This window comes from Carcharodon carcharias, chromosome 17 (assembly GCF_017639515.1).
Source record: "Carcharodon carcharias isolate sCarCar2 chromosome 17, sCarCar2.pri, whole genome shotgun sequence".
Lineage (NCBI taxonomy): Eukaryota > Metazoa > Chordata > Chondrichthyes > Lamniformes > Lamnidae > Carcharodon > Carcharodon carcharias.
In genome coordinates, this window is record NC_054483.1 from 116,673,064 (window position 1) to 116,692,283 (window position 19,220).

General features: G+C 47.8%; 1 protein-coding gene across 1 annotated transcript in view; it reads left to right on the forward strand.

Annotated features, from left to right (window-relative positions):
* The window catches only part of LOC121289704 (VPS10 domain-containing receptor SorCS1-like), a 409,049-nt gene that overhangs the window by 187,798 nt on the left and 202,031 nt on the right, over positions 1-19,220 (forward strand). The window contains exons 16-17 of the mRNA XM_041209328.1: positions 5,187-5,251; positions 12,304-12,422. Of these exons, the coding sequence (XP_041065262.1) occupies positions 5,187-5,251; positions 12,304-12,422 (184 nt within the window). The remainder of the gene's footprint in view (positions 1-5,186; positions 5,252-12,303; positions 12,423-19,220) is intronic.

Genomic DNA, 19,220 nt, shown 5'->3' on the forward strand with positions numbered 1-19,220 from the left:
CTCAGCTCCTCGATGACCACTGCACTCCTGAAACGGAGGGAATCTGTCTGCTCCTTCATTGCTGAAGAAATAGCTGAAATGTTAACGTTCTTTGTAACTGTGACCATGATAAACTATCCTTTCACATCCTTATCGACCTGTCTGCAGCTTTCGACACAACTGACCACACCATCCCCCTCCAATGCCTCTCCTCCTGTGTCTAGGCGAGTGGAACTGCCTTATTTTGGTTCCATTCCTTCCTTTCTAATCATAGCCAGCGAATGACCTGCAACGGCTTCTCTCACTGTCCACTCTGTTACCTCTGGACTTCCCATGATTGGCCTCCTCCTGCTTCTACATGTTACACCTCGATATGTCACCTGAAAGGACAATGTCAGGTTCCACATGTATGCTAATGACAATCAGCTCTCTTACCCGCCTTCAACCTCTCACCTGGCTCTGGTTTGTCACGCTGCTCGTCCGACATCAAATATTAGATGAGCAGATATTTTCTCCAACTAAATATTGAGAAGACTGAAACCATTGGGCAGAATTTTCTATGCCCGTTGGCATCGGGTGTGCTTGGTGACATGAGCGTTCAATATGGCGAGAAGGCCAGGAATTGGTTTCACGACATTGCTCTGCCCATCGATGCGGACCACGTTCCCCATTGTCGGATGTCGGGAACCTCATTGTAATACGTCTGCATATTGTTATGAAGCCAGCTCGGAGGAATCATTCCGCTGCAGCACCCCACCTCCCTCCCACCCCGACCCCGTCATCCACCCCTGCTGGATTGTCCATCCACGTCAGCACAATTGCACGCCGGTGCAGAACACGTCTTGACTAGTGTGACGTGCAGAAGTCGGGACTTACCGCCAGGACCTTGCTCACATCGCGGACATCCAAGGAGCAGAAGATGCTGGAGCCTAGACGAACGTCCATGGCCTGCTGGGCGGATTCTCATGGACACAGCTCTGCTGTGAAGCAGCCCATGGAGGGTGGAAAGTCACCGTTGAGGCTCTGCTCACAATGGATGATGGATGAGGGGGTAGGAGAGGAAGACCCAGCTGGGTTTGGGAGCAGAAGATGTACCAGGGGTGGGAAAGGATCTTGATGCCTAAGATCGATGTGTTAGGGGAGGGGTGAGGTTGGGAGGGTGGGAACGAAGGTGTCAGGGGATTGAGTTTTGGAGGGGTGGGGTAATGAAGGTGTTGAGGGGGTGAGGTTGGGACTGGGGGGGGAGCAAAGGTGTCTGGGGGGGATGTTGGCAGGGGGAGTGGAGTGCGGGAGGAGGAGGGGGGTTAACAGGGTTGGAAGGTGTAAAGGAAGGAGTTCGGAGGGGGAAGGAGTGCAGAGAGGGGAGGGGGTCTAGGGGGAGGAAGAAGTGTGGAGAGGGGAGGGAGTAAGGATGGAGGAAGAAGTAAGGGTGGAAGAAGGAGTTGGGAAGGAGGAAAGATTAAGGCTGGAGGATGAAGAGAGACAGGAGGAAAGAGTTGGGAAGGGAGAAGGACTAAGGATGGTGGAAGAAGTAAGGGTATCTGAAAGACTCAGGAAGGAGGAAGGACTAAGTTGCTGGGGAGTCTGGGGGGAGAAGGGGTTCCAAGGGGGGATGGGGTCTGGAGGGGGCAGATGTCCAGGTGAATGTGCAAGGGAGTGCTCTGATGAGTCTATGACTGGATCCTTAGTAGCGAACTGAAGGTGGGTGTGATACGAGGGAATGGTGAGAACAATTGGGGGGGCAGAGTGAGGCGGTAGGTTGGGAGGGTGAGGGTTTGACGGTAGCGGTAGAAGGGATGGCAAAGGTGGTTGGCTCACAGGCAAAGGGGACTCGGAGGGAGAGGGCAGCCTCTGACATTCCTGAGTGGATGACCCAGGGGTGTCCAGCTGCCGCTCCTCCTCCCTTTGGGTGCCCAGGGGCCCCTTGAGGGGAAGGAGCACCTGGAAAGACATCAAGGTGCCTGTTCCCCTCTTGTGTTGCCACTACAGGAACTCACTTGTGGCTAACGTGATGGAGTGCAGGTCTGTGCACATCTCTGCATTCTGCTGGACCAGGGTCTCCATGGCATCCACCATCCTGCCCATGGAGACCTCCATATGGGCACATGTGGGCACCACTTCATCAGAGAGCTGGCAGACACACTCCTCTGACTCGTGTGCCACTCTGTTGAGGGCTTCCAACAGCCTGTGTGGTGTTCCCCTGCCTTTTGCAGACTATCCACGATGAGTTGGAAGACCCAACCCAGAGGCTCATCATTTGACTCATGTCATCACAGATGCCCCTTCCCCAGCAACCCTCCATATGTCAGGGAGCTCGGCTGAACCTGCCTCCTCCCGCTGTGGACACCTATCCCGTGTGGTGACCACCAGATTGTGAACCCGAGCCTGCTCTAGATCTAGGTCCCACTGAGTTGAGTGTCCCTCCACTGGTGCAGGGTGTGGGTAAGCACTGTGAAGGGTCTTTCAAGCTGCTTATTACCAGCTCTTAAATGCAGGAAGTGTCCTCTTGGCTGGAGGTGAGGACCTGGATGGAGCTGAGGGACTGGCTGAGGGTGTCAGTCTCTTGGCAGATCTCCCTGTGAACCAAAGTAGAGATAATGAGTGCATGGCAGCAGAGTCAAAAGCAGGAGAGAGAGAGCACTCACAGTTGCGTTGAGAGGGATGATGTGGTGCAGGATCCTCACCAGGGTGTTTGCCGCCAACCTCACTGTCACCACAGGCACTGTCCATGTCTTCACCAATCAGTGCGATGGCACACTCCTCAAAGTGAGTGAGATGCCTAATGTGGGCCACACCATCGTCGGTTTGGGGCCTCTCCCTGTTGCTGTGAGCCAGCTTCTGCTGCATGAACACGGATGGAGATGTGAGTGAACAGGACACATGGCACTGCGGGGAATGTTTGTGTGGTGAACGGAGCCATGGACAGAATGAAGATGCGAGCTCCAGAGGATATGAGCCTGATGGAGATGTGAAGGTGTGTGTGAAAGTTAGTAGTGTTGTCCTTTGAGGTGTGAGATCCCTGTGGATGTGTAATGGGTTTGTGAACGTGAGAGTTGAAAGTGGTGGGAAGAGTGACTTACCCTGGAAGAGCAGGTGAGACCATTCATCCTGTAGTGGCACTGGGTGGCTGTCCTCTTTTGCAGGGAATTGGCGCTGACCACCACCGTCACCGCCTCCCATGCTGGATTGGTGATGTTGCTGCCCCTTCCTGCGGCCAGAGCGGGGGGCTAGAGGACATCACGGCTGGACTCTATGGCATCCAAATGGTGCTCGAGGATTGCATCATTAAAATGGGGGGGGGGTCTGCAGTCTTTTTGCCTTCCGGGGCCATCCTGTCTTCTGTGCACAAGTCCTGGGCTGGGAGCACCGAGAGGTGTGCGCACGGCTGCACTTTAAATACAGTGCCCAGCGTGATGAAGCGGTGAGGTGATGGCATGACGGGCGAATGAGAGCCTGCCCGCCATGGAAACGGTCTGTTTCCCGGGAATGCATAATTAATGCAGCGGGTTTTGTACGGTACAGCATGAGAATCCGCCATTGCAGCCAGCGGGTAAGATGTCATTTTCCCCGCCCTCTACCGCACTTGGTGCAAATCTGGGATGATTCCGCCCATTGTCTTTGGTTCCCATCAAAAATTCATTCATCTCCATTGTTTCAATGCCTGCTAACTGTCTCAAACTGAGTAAGGCACTGTTCGCCAGCTCAGGGTTGCGTTTGATCCAGGGATGAGTTTCCAACCATATATCTGCACTCTCACCAAGACTACCTACTTCCACCACCCTAACATTGGTCAACTTGGACGTTTTCTCACTCAAGCATTGCTGAAATCCTCATCCGTGCCTTTGCTACCTTTAGGCTTAACTATTCCAATGCTCCCCTGGCTGGTCTCTAATCTTTTGCCCTACATAAGCTTGCACTTGTCCAAAACTCAGCTGCCTATATTTTAACTCACCCCAAATCTCATTCGCCCAATATCTCTTTACTTGCTGACCTTCACTGCCACACCTTCCAACAATGCCTCAATTTTAAGATCATTCTCTCTATTTCAAATCCCTCCATAGTCTTACTCCTTCCAATATATGTAGCGTCCTCCATCTCTACAGCCCTCAGAGATCTCTTCGCTCTTCCAATTCTGACCTCTTGCCCATGCCTGAATTTAATCTCTTTGTCACTGATGGCCATGGCTTCAGCTATCTCAGCCCTAAGCTCTGGAATTCCCTAACCAAACATTCCCACCTCTCTACTTCTTTCTCCCCTTTCAAGATGGTCCTAAAACCCTAGCTTTTTTACCAAGCTTTTGCCCGTGTTTTCTGATTCCCCTTTCTATATGGATCAGTGTTAAATAATGTGGAAAGAAGTTTTCAATTGACACTTTTTAAGTGGTTTGGTTCATTTATCTACATTAAGTGTGCCACACAAACATAATTTGCTGTTATTTCCTGGCAAATACAGTTTTTCTTGACTGTTTTTAACCTCAATGGGGGGTGTATTCTTACAGGTCTTATTCCCCTATGGAGAGCCTAGGATTGTCTAATTATTTATGCTGCAGAATGAATCAGCATGTGATGAGGATTGATCTTCCTTTCAAAATGCGAGTGGTATTATCTTTCTCAACAAAGAGTGTGAGGAGGGAATTCAACAGGCACAGTGCACAGTCCTAAGGGAACCTATCTAGGCGACCAACTTCAACTCTTGATGAGATCACATGAAATGTATTGTTGCTTCTGGTTATGTGACGAGTCCTTGGGGTGACCCTTCTTTTGACAGGCATACTCATAGGATCCTGAGCTGACTTACAAGAATTCGTATGAAACTCCGCATTTGTACTTGTTTCTGTTCATAACTGCTTGATCCTAATGTGTCTCACAGTGGCTATAATTACAGTTTAACCAGAGAAGAATGTCTTTCAGTGAGCAACAACTATGTAGCTGCACTTCCCTTCAGTGTAAAACCTCACATCATTTCTGAATCGAAGAAAACTGAATAAAGATAAAAGTCCCAGTCAGATAGTCATTGCCTTAAGAAATAGTGATAAATTATTCCCTTCACCAGAACCAGAAGCATTGATTTTCCTGTGTGCAGGCAATGGCTAATGATAGTCTGCGTTGAGAGATATGGGAAGATGAGCACAAATGGGGCTGTCAGATAACTAAACAAAGATGTCCTAACTTTATTTATTTCACTTGTTTTCATTCCTTCTCCCTTAGGTCTGTAATGGGTTTGGACAAGGACCCAGACCTTGTGCACATTGAAGCAAGGAACACAGATGGACGTGAGTTCTTTCATTAAACAATGAATGAAAGTGCATGGTTAGTTATGATGATTAGCAAGCAAAGTGCCTCAGCTGCTAAAAGTGCGATGGTGAGGTTCAGAATTGGCCAGGACGCCATTAATCTCCTGGGTTTTCCATACGGCTGCGCCTCCAATAGATTACGTGCAACTGGCCGTTGACCCTTACAAAGGGAGAGCCTGAAGTCGGATTGGTCCAATGATTGCTTTGCCTAACATTGTCCTTCAGTATTTGGTGTTCTGTGTTGGATCTGCATTTACATGCGAACATTCGAAATAGGAGCAGAAGTAGGCCATTCGGCCCCTCGAGCCTGCTCCGCCATTCATCAAGATCACGGCTGATCTGTTTGTGTTTCGAATTCCACATTCCCATCTACCCCCAGTAACCTTTGATTCCCTTGCCTAACAAGGACCTATCTACTTCCGCCTTAAAAATCTGCAGTGACTCCGCCTCCACTGCCTTCTGAGGCTGAGAGTTCCAAAGTCGTGCAACCCTCTGAGGGGAAAAAAAAATTCCCCTCCTCTCTGTCCCAAAGGGCAACGCCTAATGTTAAAACAGTGCCCCCTTTGTTTTCCCGAGAAGCCTTGTATCTTGGCCAATTCTGTTGTTGCAACAGGGCTCCAGATGACAGCTTTGGCTGGGCATCAAATCCAGAATGTTTATAGAGCACTTGTGTTCAGGTAGACTTTTCACGGCCAGAGGGTGCAATTAGCTTTCACATTCCTATAATGTCAGTCCGGTATTCATGAAACAGGCTTCGGAGAGTTGGTTTTTAAGCTATATTTTCTGATAGATATGTTCCTTGTATTTTGTAAGTGCCTGTTTTTTAAACTGTCAGCTGTAGACAATTGGCAATTTGTAGCTCGGGATTTTCCAGCCCCCATCACGGTGGGACTGGCCACAGGAGATTCACCCAGGAAAATCCCGCCCAGAGTCTCAGGTCCCTGCTCACAGCAAGAGAGAGTTTTTAGTGTCGACTCTGCCACCAAAGCTACACTGATGCAGGGGTTATACCCAAAAATGTTAACTTTTCTTGTCTCTTTACAGAGGTTGACTGAGCTACTGCCAAGTATTTGCAGCATTTTCAGTTTAGGTTTTAGATTTCCAACCCTAGTAATACTCAATTTTTTTTTTTTTACTTACATGTTTTCAGTGATGTTTGAACCATGTAAGTGTCAACCCCCTTGTTTGAACGTTGGAGTTGTCGGTTCGAATAGATACTGTGCAGTTTTGCTCTTCAGAAAGTGTGGAGGAACTCTTCCTGAGCTTTTTGTCATTGAGTTAGAATAGCAGGCTGGATCTGTCTGGGACGCAGATCGCACTTGGTTAAATGTGGGTTTGTTCATTACCCTCCGGTGCACTTTATTGTTGTAAAGTTTTCCTTCTGATTTTTCTTGTTTGCACCTCCTCTCCTGCCGGTGCTGAATCAAACCAGGATGTAATTCTCACAGGGTATTTATAGCACAGAATAAGGCCATTCAGCCCAACCAATCCATGTCAGTGTTAATGCGCCTTACAAGCCTCCTCCATCCTTCTTCATCTAACCCCAACAGCATAGACTTCCAATCCTTTCTACCCCCCCGACCCCTGTATTTATCAGGCTTCCCCTGAAAGGTATCTATGCTGGTCACTTCAACTATTTCTTGCAGCACGGAGTGCCGCATTCAATAGGTTATCAGAAGGCCTTTGATACCTGGGCAGTGCTCAACGTCTGCTTACTCAACCACGGGGATCATTCCTGCCAAACCTGATCTGCTTCCATATGTGCATGTATGTCCATCACCAGGCACTGACTAATGGTTAGGAAATGAAGCCCTGGCACCTCATTTGTCCTTCACTATCCAAGTTAGTTATGATGGTCTACCAGCAGTGCAGCTGAGTTCAGGTAATTTATCACTAAACAGGGGTCAGAGCTGGGGCCTTTCTGGTGTCAGTGGTGGCTCAGTTGGTAGCACTCCCACTTGTAAGTCGGAAGGTTGTGAGTTCAATTCCCACTGCAGAGATTTCAGCACAAAATCCAGCACAGTACTGAGGGACTGCTGCACTGTTAGAGATGCTGTCCTTTGGGTGAGAAGTTAAACTGAGGCCCCATCTGCCCTCTTAGTGAAATGAGATCTTTCTCATCCACTATTTCAAAGCAAGGCAGGGAAACAATTATCCCTCAACTAGCACCCCTAAACCAGATTGTCTAGTCATTATTACCTTGCTGTGCACACGTTGACTGCTGTGTTTCCTACATTGCAATATTGACTACACCTCAAAAGTAGCTAATTAGTTGGAAAGCACTTTGAGATATCCTGAGGTTATAAAAGGTGCCACACGAATGAAAATCCTTTTCTTCCTGATCTGTTTGGTTCTCAATTATGTACTGAAGGTGGAGAATCAGATCAGTTTCATCTGTGCGCACGAACTCTTTACTGTCCTGAAGAATGATTTCCATTGTTTAATCTGCTTGGCAAGGAAAGCCAATTAACATCCTTCATCTGCTTGGCTAACCCAGAGGTGCATAATCAGTGCTACAATTCAGTAACTCCTTCTAGTTCGCACTGACCCAGGCATTACCTAATCACTCTGGTCAAATAAAGCCAGCAATTAGTGGAACTCAAGACAGCTTTACTTCACGCTTGGGAAATTGGATAGGAGACTGACCATCGCGCTCCAGTTACCCATCTTTACAATGCCCCAACCAGTCACCTTGCCCCAGCTGTGATAAAATCACGCCCCAGCCTCCTTTTAGCCTCCCACATTGCGAATTAACCCAATTTAAAGCACTATTACTCTCAGGAAATACGGGCCACTGAAGTTTGTTGCTCAGTTGTGATGTCGCCAATACCCAGCAAAAAAAATGTAAAGAATTCAATTTGAATGACTCCAGTAGCTATTGCACTAATTATCGCAAAATACTGAGAAAGCTAACTTGCACTCGGTCTGAAAAGGACAGAGCACATCAGTAATGAATTACCAAATGATTCATTCCTTTCATGCAATATTAATACAATACACCGATGTCTCATTAGTCTATTGATTTTCGCACCATAATCATGTGCGTGGATTAGTCAGGTCTGACCACAGAGGGTCGATTTTACTGATGTGGTGCATGCGCTCGTAACAGTGTCACTGATATGTTTTAGTTGTATACATTATGAATTGAAAACGAGGTTAGATGATGTTTTCGATGTTGAACCCCTGGTCATATTTCCATTATGGAGGGCTCAATCACTGCAGATTATATGTCGAGCAGAGCAGAGCACAGTGACTGTAGCGGAGGAAGGTTAAGTTTCACAAAATAAGCTTTTAAGCCAGGTTGGATGGCGTAAATTTCACAAATGTAATATCTGGAAAAGGAAATGATCATTCAGCTCCATTCATGTTCCACATTTGGTTACTACATCATGGACTTTCCGAACCCCACCTGTTGATCCCCTAAATTTAAGGAGCACTAAAAGTTCATTCCCGGCCTCCTCCGACAAAAACTCCTAATATCTCTATAATCATCAAGCCCGCCCTGCCTTGCCCCTCACCCTTCTCGACAGATGTTCATCCATTTGCCTTTCACAATTGACTCCAAAACAATTCCCTATCCTGGGTCGCTTTTCCACATGCTCTGTAATTCCCAGGTGAAGTTAAACCCTACTTGAGGTTTGGAAATTTGCTTTTGTGGCCGAGGTCCAATGGTTATTGCCCAACCTTATCCATATCTTTCATTATTTTCTAGCGAATTTAAATTCTTTCTCTGGTTTAATTCAGTTAAATCACAAGAGACTTTTTCTACATAACTTATTGCCTAATGCCTGCAACCCTCCTCCTCCTCGTTCATCTCTGAATCTTTTGTGGTGCTTCATCTGTAATCTGTACAATATCATTACAGCTTGTTCTGATTTGTAATGCAGTGCCCTGCAGATTTGTTTCAATATCCTCTTTGCTTTGATAACTGCCTCACACCAACGAGATTCTTTCAGCATATGATCAATGATCACATCCGAATCCTTTGCGATCAGATTCATAAGAGTTCCATTCTTGTTGCCTGATGCCCTATTATTGCAGAATGTTTTTTTCATTCGTTCATGGAATGGTGGCATCCCAGAATTTATTGCCCATCGGAGTTCTAAAAGTCAACCACCTTCTTTCCCTAAAGGGCAACAATCCACAATGTTTCACGGTCCTCATTAAACTTTTTAATTCCAGATTTTTTTTATCGAATTCAAATGTCACCAATGGCCTTGGTGAGATTTGAGCCCCAGTCACCAGAGAATTACTCTGGGCCGCTGAATTACTAGCCCAGTGATAATAGTACCACCTCGCCACCACCTGTCCATAGCACTGAAAGAAGCCATTCAGCCCAGCTGGTTCAGTCCTGCTGTTTTTTGCTCCAAATTAGCCCCCTCCCACCCTATTTCATTGAACTCAATCAGCGTAGCATTTCTGTTCCTTCCCCGCCCCCCTCATATTTTTATCTAGCTTTCCCTTAAATGCATCCATACTGTTCACCTTGGCCATGGCTGGGGGTAGCAAGTTCCACATTCTCACCACACCTGGGTAACGAAGTTTCTCCTGAATTCCCTGGTGGGTTTATTAGTGACTTCTGTCTCCTCCATGCAAACTGACCACCGTAGACAAACATGGTCTGCATTTGTGGATGGCTGCAGTGTCATTGTCCACTCTGCACCAAATTTGCAAGCCACTCTCGATCTCTTCGATTCTGCAAAGAAGAAACTCGACCTGTCCTTTGGATGTTGCCAAAGCAAAGCTCAAATATCAACCTACACCTGGCCAGTCAAATATTCCACCTCCTTTATATGGTGAAGGAGAGACCCTGAATTATGTTAAGCACTTCCCATACCTTGGCAGCCACCTCTCTCAAAAGGACATCATTGATGAGGGGATCAAAAACTGGATCAGCTGCACCTGCTGGTTGGGCCAGCATTTATTGCCCATCTCTAGTTGCCCCTTCTCAGAGGCCATTTAAGAGTCAACCACATTGCTGTGGGTCTGGAGTCACATGTAGGCCAAACTTCCTTCCCTAAAGGACATTAGGGTCCTTTGACTAGACATTTGTGGACCAAGTGGGTTTTTACAGCAATCGCTTTATCATTAGGCTTTTAATTCCAGATTTTTATTGAATTCTATTTCTACCTTCTGCTGTGGAAGGATTCAAGCATGGGTCCCCATAGCATTACCCTGGGTCTTTGGATTACTAGTCCAGTGACAATACTACTACACCATCACCTCCCCATGACAACAAACTCCTGGATAGACTCTCTGCTCTGGCACAATAGCTGCAGTGGAAAGTAATGTCTTAATTTATCAAAGACGGGTGCAGAGGAAGAGGAACAGCCAGAAGTCACGGTCTATGTAGGATACCGGGGAACGGGAGACTTCACTTATGTGGAGAGATTGGAGAAGCTGGGATTGTTCTCCTTAGAGCACAGTGGGTTAAAGGGTTAAATTATGAATAGCACTAAGTGCAAGGAGCTCATGGACTTTCTTTGTTACAAAGATTGGAACCATCCGAGAGCTGCCTCTGCTGCTTCCCTCCCTTCCCCTAGTCCATTGGGCCTAAATTCCTCTAAGGTACCCCATCGAGTGTCCTCTCTTCCTGCCCCTGCACCATTACCTTCAGTGACCCCCCCAAGGATTTGTCTTTGACCTCCTCTTTCTTGTCTACATGCTGCCCCTCAGCTACAACAGTTTCAGTTTTCACATGTTCTACCCTCCTCAAACCATGATGCCATTCAAGACTCCATTGCCTGTGTGCTAACTTGCACCTAGTCCTGCTCATCCATCTTCCTGTGCCCATTCATCCACAATGGTTCTTACAAAGCCTCCATTTCCAAATTCTCATCCTTGTTTTCAAACTCCTCCATGGCCTCATCCCTCGGTGTTCCCTATAATCTCCTCCAACCCCACGGCACTCCGAGATAACCTGTGCTCCGCCAAATCTGGCCTCTCGAGGATTCTTGAATTTAATTGCCTCACCTTTGCGGCTGTGCTTTCAGCCAAGGCCCTGAACCCTCGAATTCCTTCCCTAAGCTTCTCCCCATCTTACCTCTTCTCCTTAAAGATGCTGTTTCAACCCTTTTGGTTATCAGGCTGAATATCTCCTTACGTGGCTCAGTGTCAATTTTTTTTTCGCTATAACGCTCCTTTAAAGCGACTTGGAGCATTTTATTACATTAAAGGTGCTATATAAATGCAAGGTGTTTTTGTTGATAGAGCAAGTCGGAAAAGAAATTGTTTCTCTCGGCATAAAAAGACAGAAAATGCTGGAAATACTCAAAAGACGCGGCTGGGTCTGTAGAGGGAGAAAGAAAGTTAACATTTCAGGCCGATGGGCTTCCTCCAGACATGGAAAATGTTTACAGGTTTAAAGCAATCACTGGAGCCGGGAAAGGGGGAGGCCGGCGGTAAGATGAAAGGCAGGAGAGATGGTTAAATGACAAAAGAGATGACTGTGAGAGGTAAAATGGAGGTGGTCACGCAACATGCAAAGAAACAAAGGCTGTGTCTTGAAGAGGTGAGTGTGGCGCATTAAAAGTAGAAGCTTATGTCAAGTCAGTGATTCTGTGTTAATTGCATTTGTGAAGGCTGCCACAATGCACCATGTGGAGGAGCAGGACCTCATTGATGACAGCTTCTAGATTTCCTCCTTTAACTGAGCATATGTAGAGGCCAGAAGTTGCTGTCAGTTTTCCAAAGTAAGGATGAACATTGACAGCTTCGCAGACTTTACAGCTGCAAATTCTGGGCCAATGAGTTCCAATTGTCTGCTTGAATATTGGTTACATGGAGATGATCAGTGTCTTAGGTCTTTATGAGGCTCATCAATGATATGTTTCCATTGATTTGAGTATGCCATTGTGTGTCTTTTATGCTTATTAAGATTCTGTGGTACTCAGGTGGAAATAATAACTGCAGGGTGATTCCAGGCTGTTTGGTGAAAATAGTTCAGTGGGGGCATGGTATTAGATTGTTCCTGAGTTACCAGTTCTTTAATATGTGTTCTCCACCTTCTGTTTCCTTTTTGTTTTTAACAGATGCTCAATATATCACCTGTAGAATTCAGAATTGTTCAGAAGCAGCAAGCAGCAAACCCTTCCCAGGGTTTATAGATCACAATTCCTTGGTGGTCCAAGATGACTATGTGTTTGCTCAGGTAAAATGGTCGATTTCCAGTTTGTTGTTCCCACAGTCATGGACCCGATGACAGCATCAACTCTAAAGTCGCAAAAGGTATTCTCATTATAGTCCGGAGTCCTACTCAAAAGCTGAGGCCTGTTTCTGTTAAGAGCCTTGAGGGAAGATTGGAGGTTCTGCATGAAACATCATTTAGCACATTTGCAATTCCAGTGAAAACCCAATAGAGATCTTTAAGATCATGAAACCTTTCGATGGAGTCAACACAGAGAGAGTGTTTCCGCATGTGGGGAAGGGCAAAGCTAGGGGCCATCAATATCAGATAGTCACCAAGAGATCAAGTGGGGCATTCAGAAGAAGGTTCTTTACAGAGAGAGGGGTGAGAATGCGAAACTTGCTAACATGGAGCGGTTGAAGCGAATAGTGTAAGGGAAACTAGACAAATGTATGAGGGAGAAAGGAACAGAGGGTTATACTGATAGAACTAGATAAGGAAGGATGGGAGGAGGCTTCAGTGAAGCAGAAATGCTGACACGCCCTAATTGGGCAAAATGGCGGTTTCTATGCTGTAAATTCTAGGTAATTTTGTGTAATATTTCTCACACTCTTCAATCACCTTGACATTGTTTATTGAGCTTGTTGATATTTTTCCAGCATATAATGGAAGTCAAAGCCGCTTCAAAATAAATCACACGTCTAATTAAGCATTCATTCATTTGTATCTATGAGTAGCCAGCATCAGGAACTCACTGCAGTATTCTTAAGAACACTGTACTGAATTTAAGTTCCCAATGCTGGGAGCACACATGGTGTTTATTCAGATCCACTCTGCCAAGTTCATTCCACACAATATAAGTACATTTACTTCCACTGAGAAGAGACCAGGACATTTCAACGTACTGCTTGTGTTAACTGAAAGTGGAAAGTGAGGATTTTCCCCTTACCTTGCTGCTATTCACTCCAACAAGATGGCAGGTTGATATAGAATTATTCTGAAAGAGAAATTTTCTCTGGACCAATTTTCTCCACTGTGAGCTAACCTAGAGACACGGGGCTGCACTTTCTGTGCCCCCGCCAGGCCAGTTTTCGGCTGGGAGGGGGGTGCTGGTGGGGGAGGGGGCCATGTACAATAGGGCGGGTGTCCACCCCGCCACCTTCCTACCCACCCCTGAGCTCACCCCCATAATGCAGGGGTGGGAGGGAGGGAGGAGGGAGTGGTTGTGGTGTGCGGGTGCCAAAATCGGCAGCCTGCCTGCCACATTTAAATAGATAATCAAGGGTCAATTAGGTTTGTTACCAAGCCACTTGACCCCAATAACACGCTGTCCACGCCACTAAACAGCCGGCTCGGGAGTGGGCAGTCCAAATTTTTAAAGAATTCTTCAAATGGTGGAAAGGAAGAGAGGCTCTATCTTCGGGAGCTGGCCTGCCCAAGACAGAATACCCGCTCTCTTCCTGCCTTAAACCCAGTACCCTCCCCCTCCCGCTCTCCGCCCCCCCCACACCGACCTGCCCAAACCCTCACTACCCATGACCCCGGACTTACTTCTGTCCGGGGACCTGTTGGGCCGACCTCTGCTTCCTCGTTGCAGTCCCCGCAGTGCCCATCAATGTGCCCCTGGCGCTGCCGGGCACTGGTGGAGCTGCCAGGGCTGATTGGCCAGCAGCTCCCGGGGGACGGGACATTCCCCCCCACCCACCACCCACCCTCCCCGCCCCCATCCCCCAACGAAGGGGCGCTTTATAGCTGCAGGCCGGGCTGGTGTGGAGCGGGTCAGCTCCATGTCCTTGTCGACTTTGCTTCGGGGTGGGTGGGGGGGGCTGTTTGAGTTGGGGGGGTGGGGGGCTGTTTGGGGTGGGGGGTGGGGGTGGGGGGTGGTAGCCGTCCAACCCTGGTAATATTCCGCACCCAGTGTGCCCACCCTGTGAGGCATTTTGATCCAGTTTGAGTACATTCAGAATGATTTAATTTCCCCATTGGTCACAGTGTTGTTGAAGACGTACATTTTTGTTGTATTAGAAATACGCCTTGCACCGGGGTCCTATACCCCACTCAGATACCCGAGTGCTTAATCTGGCACCATATTGGGGCAAGCGCAAAGGCGAGTGGGAGCAAAGATTCACACGCTGGCCGATGTGCCTGTTCCCACGCACCATCCTGCCCCCCCTGGCAATTTTCCTGTAGCTGGAATGGGGGTAGGAAGGGCTACCCACTGCTGACCAATTCAGGGGAGTTAATTGGCCTTAATTGGCCACTTACAGAGGCGGACTGAAAAATTCCAGTCAGGCTCCCCCACCACCCCCCTGCCTCCCCTCCCCCCCACCACCCTCCTCCCCCCCACCAGGGTATCAACGACTGGACCAGCTGCCCGGATGTGGCCTCCCAGCAGCAGACCATGAGGCCATCACTCCAGCCAGGCTTTGAGGCCCTCCCCGTCTCCCTGGCTTCAGCTGTGGCCATAGGCCGCTCTGGGGAGGGGGTCCTCGGCGAACTGGCTGCTTAAGGCATTTTTTTAAGTCAAAAGTTTAAGAAGTTTGGCGAGAAGCCACCTCAAGATGGAGGCACTCTCTCCTCTTTTACGTGAAGGACAGGCTGAGGGCTCCTTTAGTGCCGCAAGGCCTCCGAATGGCCCTCCAGCTTCAAGAGCCCACCAGCCCTCTTTAACTGTGTGGTGATTCTGTCCTGTGGCTACTATTCAAGTAAAATCACTGCCGGCTCAGTGTTTCTCATGTAGTTCAGGGTGTGGTCCTGATGTCAAGGTCCCAACCCAAAAACCTGCCATTCATTGCAAAACTGAAGGAAAGCTGGAACGCGCTCTGATTAGTTGTGCAGGCATTTAGATGGCATATTAAACAGGCCCCCATCAGTTGATGTAAGAGACCCGATGATGAAGTTCATAGCGGCATTCCCCCCCTGGTGTCCTGGTGAGTGTTTAGCCCTCAGCCAACAGCATGAAAACAGATTGGGTTAGCAATTCGCCTGCGCTTGTATTTGGGTCCTGAATCGACAGTGCATGCTCCCACCTAGCAGGTCGGAGGTCAGCTCACACTTCGAGCCTCGTTGCAATATGCTTGGCAAGTCGCCGATATCTGCCACACCTTGCAGCCTGTAAAAGGGCCTAATTCAAAACTGGCTCGGGAATCTTTCAGGTGACCTTTGACTGGGGGAAGGTTTCCCCAGAATTAGCCCTCGTTGTGCCCATTTTATGCCCACAGGAGAACCAATATCGACCCCATTAATAGGCCCCTTAACAATTGCTGTTTGGGGATCCTAGCTGTGCACAAATTGACTGCAAAACAGAAGTAATTTATAGGCTGTGCAGAATTTTGAGATAGCCTTCAGAGAGGCAAAGCACGAAATAAATGCAGGATCTTTCTTTCTGCCGGTGCTTATACAGATGTTAAATAGGAGCAGATGCCATGTTGACTTCATACAGATGCAACAAGTTTCCTGCCCAGTGATTGTTCACCTTTCCTTTTTTTCATTCTTGAAAAGTATTTGAAATTCCTCGTTTTCTCTTGTGTTTGATCATCTGGTTGACCAAGAGGATGGGCTGGAAATATGCACTAATATTGCTGCATAACCAGGCCCTCAGGGTGCAGAGGTTGGCAGGTCATCCGCACATTTCTGGGATTTTCACTTGAGACCTCCTCACCTGGGGTCATCGCTTTTAAAACTTGCCATCAGAGCATTACTGGGTGGAGTGGAATAAAAGCGGAACATGCTGGGAAACCTCAGCAGGCCTGACAGCAGCTGTGGAGAGAGAAACAGAGTTAACGTTTCGAGTCTGGGTGGAGTGGGTTTCCCACCCATTGTGGAACCCAGCTGAATTTTATCCCAAGTTACCACCATCTTTCTCAGGAGAGATGATGGCGTAGTGATAATATCACTCGACTACTCAGCCAGAGGCTCAGGTTCAGATCCCACCGTTGGGGTAGCTGACGGACTTATTCATTCAATGAATAAAATCTGGAATTGAAAGCTAGTCTTGAAACACTCATTGCTTGTTGTAAAAACCCATCTGGTTCACTAATGTTCTTTAAGGAAGGGAAATCTGCCATTCTTACCTGGTCTGGCCTACATGTGACTCCAAACCCACAGCAGTATGATTGACTCACAACTTCCCTATGAAATGACCTAGCAAGCTACTCAGCTCAAGGGCAATTAGGAGTGGGCAGAATGCTGGCCTTACCAGTGACAGCTACACCCCATGAAAAAATAAATTTAAAAAAACAAGTGGAGAAACAATCAGGTGTGCAACCTTGTACTGCCCAAGACGGTGCAAAGCAACAAGCCTCCAGCCCTTATGCCATCACCTCCACCATTTTGGAAAGTTTAATTTTGAATATGCGTCCTGCGTTTGGATAAAGAAAGAACTTGTATTTCTGTCTTGCCTTTCACGACCTTAGGACATCCCAAAACATGTTTTACAACCAAAGGAGTAACTGTAGTTGCTGCTGTAATTTGGAAAACATGGGAGCCAATGTGCAGGCAGCAAGAAGCCACAGACAACAATGGCCAGATCATCTGTTTCGTTCATTGAGGCGGTGAGATAAAAATTGGCCAGATAAAATAATTTGTGTTTGTTCTGACCTAAGTAAATGTTACGCTGAAGACTTGTTTTGAAAACCCTATGGTGCACAAAATGCTGCCTCTTATCAATAGCTGCATTTAAATCCCTTGTATTTGAAACCGACAGGGAGTCAAGCAGATTTTTTCTCCCTTCGTCATGTGAGTCATGTCTGTTTGTGGCATCAGATCTCGCCCCACATCAACACGCATTCATGAAGCCAACAGAAAGAGGAACTCAAGTGGAATATCTTCTCACATAATCCACTGCTTAGCCCAGAGCCGGGGTTTGTGGGGTGAGGGGAGTGGGGGGTGGGGGAGGTGGTCAGTTGTGATTGTAATTGGACAGCCAGGTCAACTGAGATCAGCTAACGCAGACTGGGGAGCAACTCTGGGTTCTGCCTGGTCTCAGTGGCACAAACTGAAACTGGATACGGACACTAAGACCTCAGCGGAACTTGGCCTTAAAATGAATATCGCAGGGGAATTTTAATTCCAAAAGACAACAGTGGGCTAGGGGGTTTTGGGCCAGTTTGGGGTGGGACTAAAGTATTCAAAATCGGAATCCTTACCTACTCCCAGTTCCAGTGGAGGCAGAATGCGGAGGACAAGTGACCATCCAGTTCTCAGATGGGTTGGCATTTTAAAAATATATTATGAGGCTGAGAGCCTCATGTTTATCCACCATTTCAAACTTAACACGGAAGAATGGCCCCAGGAAACCCAGCAACTAAAGGGAGGCAAGGATTGTTGAATCCAGGGGTTAAGTCCTTTTCCATCAGGGTAACCAACTGTCTGGTATTTCAAGGGATTGTCCCTTACTCTGACTGTTTGACCCATGTCCCTTAAGGACATGGAGAAGAAGAGTCATCTGGACTCGAAACATTAACTCTGGGCAGAATTTAGCCCTTGGTGGGCGAGCGGGCCCCACCGGCTCGGCAGCGGGGAGGGAGCCGAGCTCCGCCGCCGAAATGGGTCCGGCCGCCATTTTGAGTGGGCGGCCCAATTAAGGCCCGGTAGCGGGCTGCCCAACGGGTAGCGCTATGTACTTCCTGTGCTGAGGGGCGGGGGGAGGGGGAAGGATTTCCCAGCTGTCAGAGTATGCTGTTTCACACATGCGCGCGAAAGATCGCACTGCTCCCTGAGGCTAAGTGCTGTCTCGGGGAGATTGGTGACAGTCTAAAAAACCTCAAAAATAGAAAAATAAAAAAATTATTAACATGTCCCCCTCATGTGACAATGTCACACGAGATGGGAAATTTTAATAAAAAGGACATACACTTTATTAAAGTTTTTTAAAACGGACATGAAACCTCTTCCCGCCAGTGGATTGAGGTTTCATGTATAATCAGGAACCCGCTGGGGCTCCTGGCCTGTCCACCAGCCTTAAGGTTGACGGGCAGATCTTTAATGATCTTAACTAGCCTGTCAATGGCCTCAATTGGCCATTGACATGTCAGCGGGCGGACAGCTGATTTCACTGTCCGCCCGCATTCCTGAATATTTAAATGAGGCAGGATGACATCATGGGTTCCCTCTGACATCATCCCGCGTCATTTTCCCATCGGCAAGTGGGCCCCACCCCCAAACCGCCAACAGAAAATTCTGGCCTGTCTCTCTCTCTCTCTGCAGATGCTGTCAGACCCGCTGAGTTTTTCCAGCAATTTTTGTTTTTGTTTCAGATTTGCAGCATCCTCAATATTTTGCTTTTATCCCTTAAGGGACACCTTTTCTAGGACAGCCTGTGGGTGACTGACCCTGGGAGTCTCTAGAATGACTTTGAGAGATTCGAGCGATGTAAGCCAGCAGAGGGATGATAATGTTGTGACTCGGCAAATAAGTTGCATGTTTTAATATGGTCTCGAGACCTCCCCTCCCCAACCCCTCATGTTCAATTCCCACTCCCCCCACTCTCAAAGCTTACCAAACCCCCAGCCCTCTCGTGGTCACCAGAACCTCTTGCCTGTCCCATAGTCAAAGTCTCCCTTATTTTATTTCCTAAGAGTTGGTGACCCTGCTTTCCATCTATCTGCTGGACCCAGGGTGTCATCTTGGCAATTCCCCGTGATCAGACACCCCGGACCCTTGCAATTCCCACTGGACTCCCTCCCAGGAGCCACAAACCTCCCAACCCCTCCACCAAGGCCTCTGCTTTCACCTCCGAGATATCTGACTTCCCTGTCAAGGTCTCTGGTCCCTCAGGGCTCTGGATTCTGAGTCCCAATCGGGGCTGGGGCCTAACTGGCG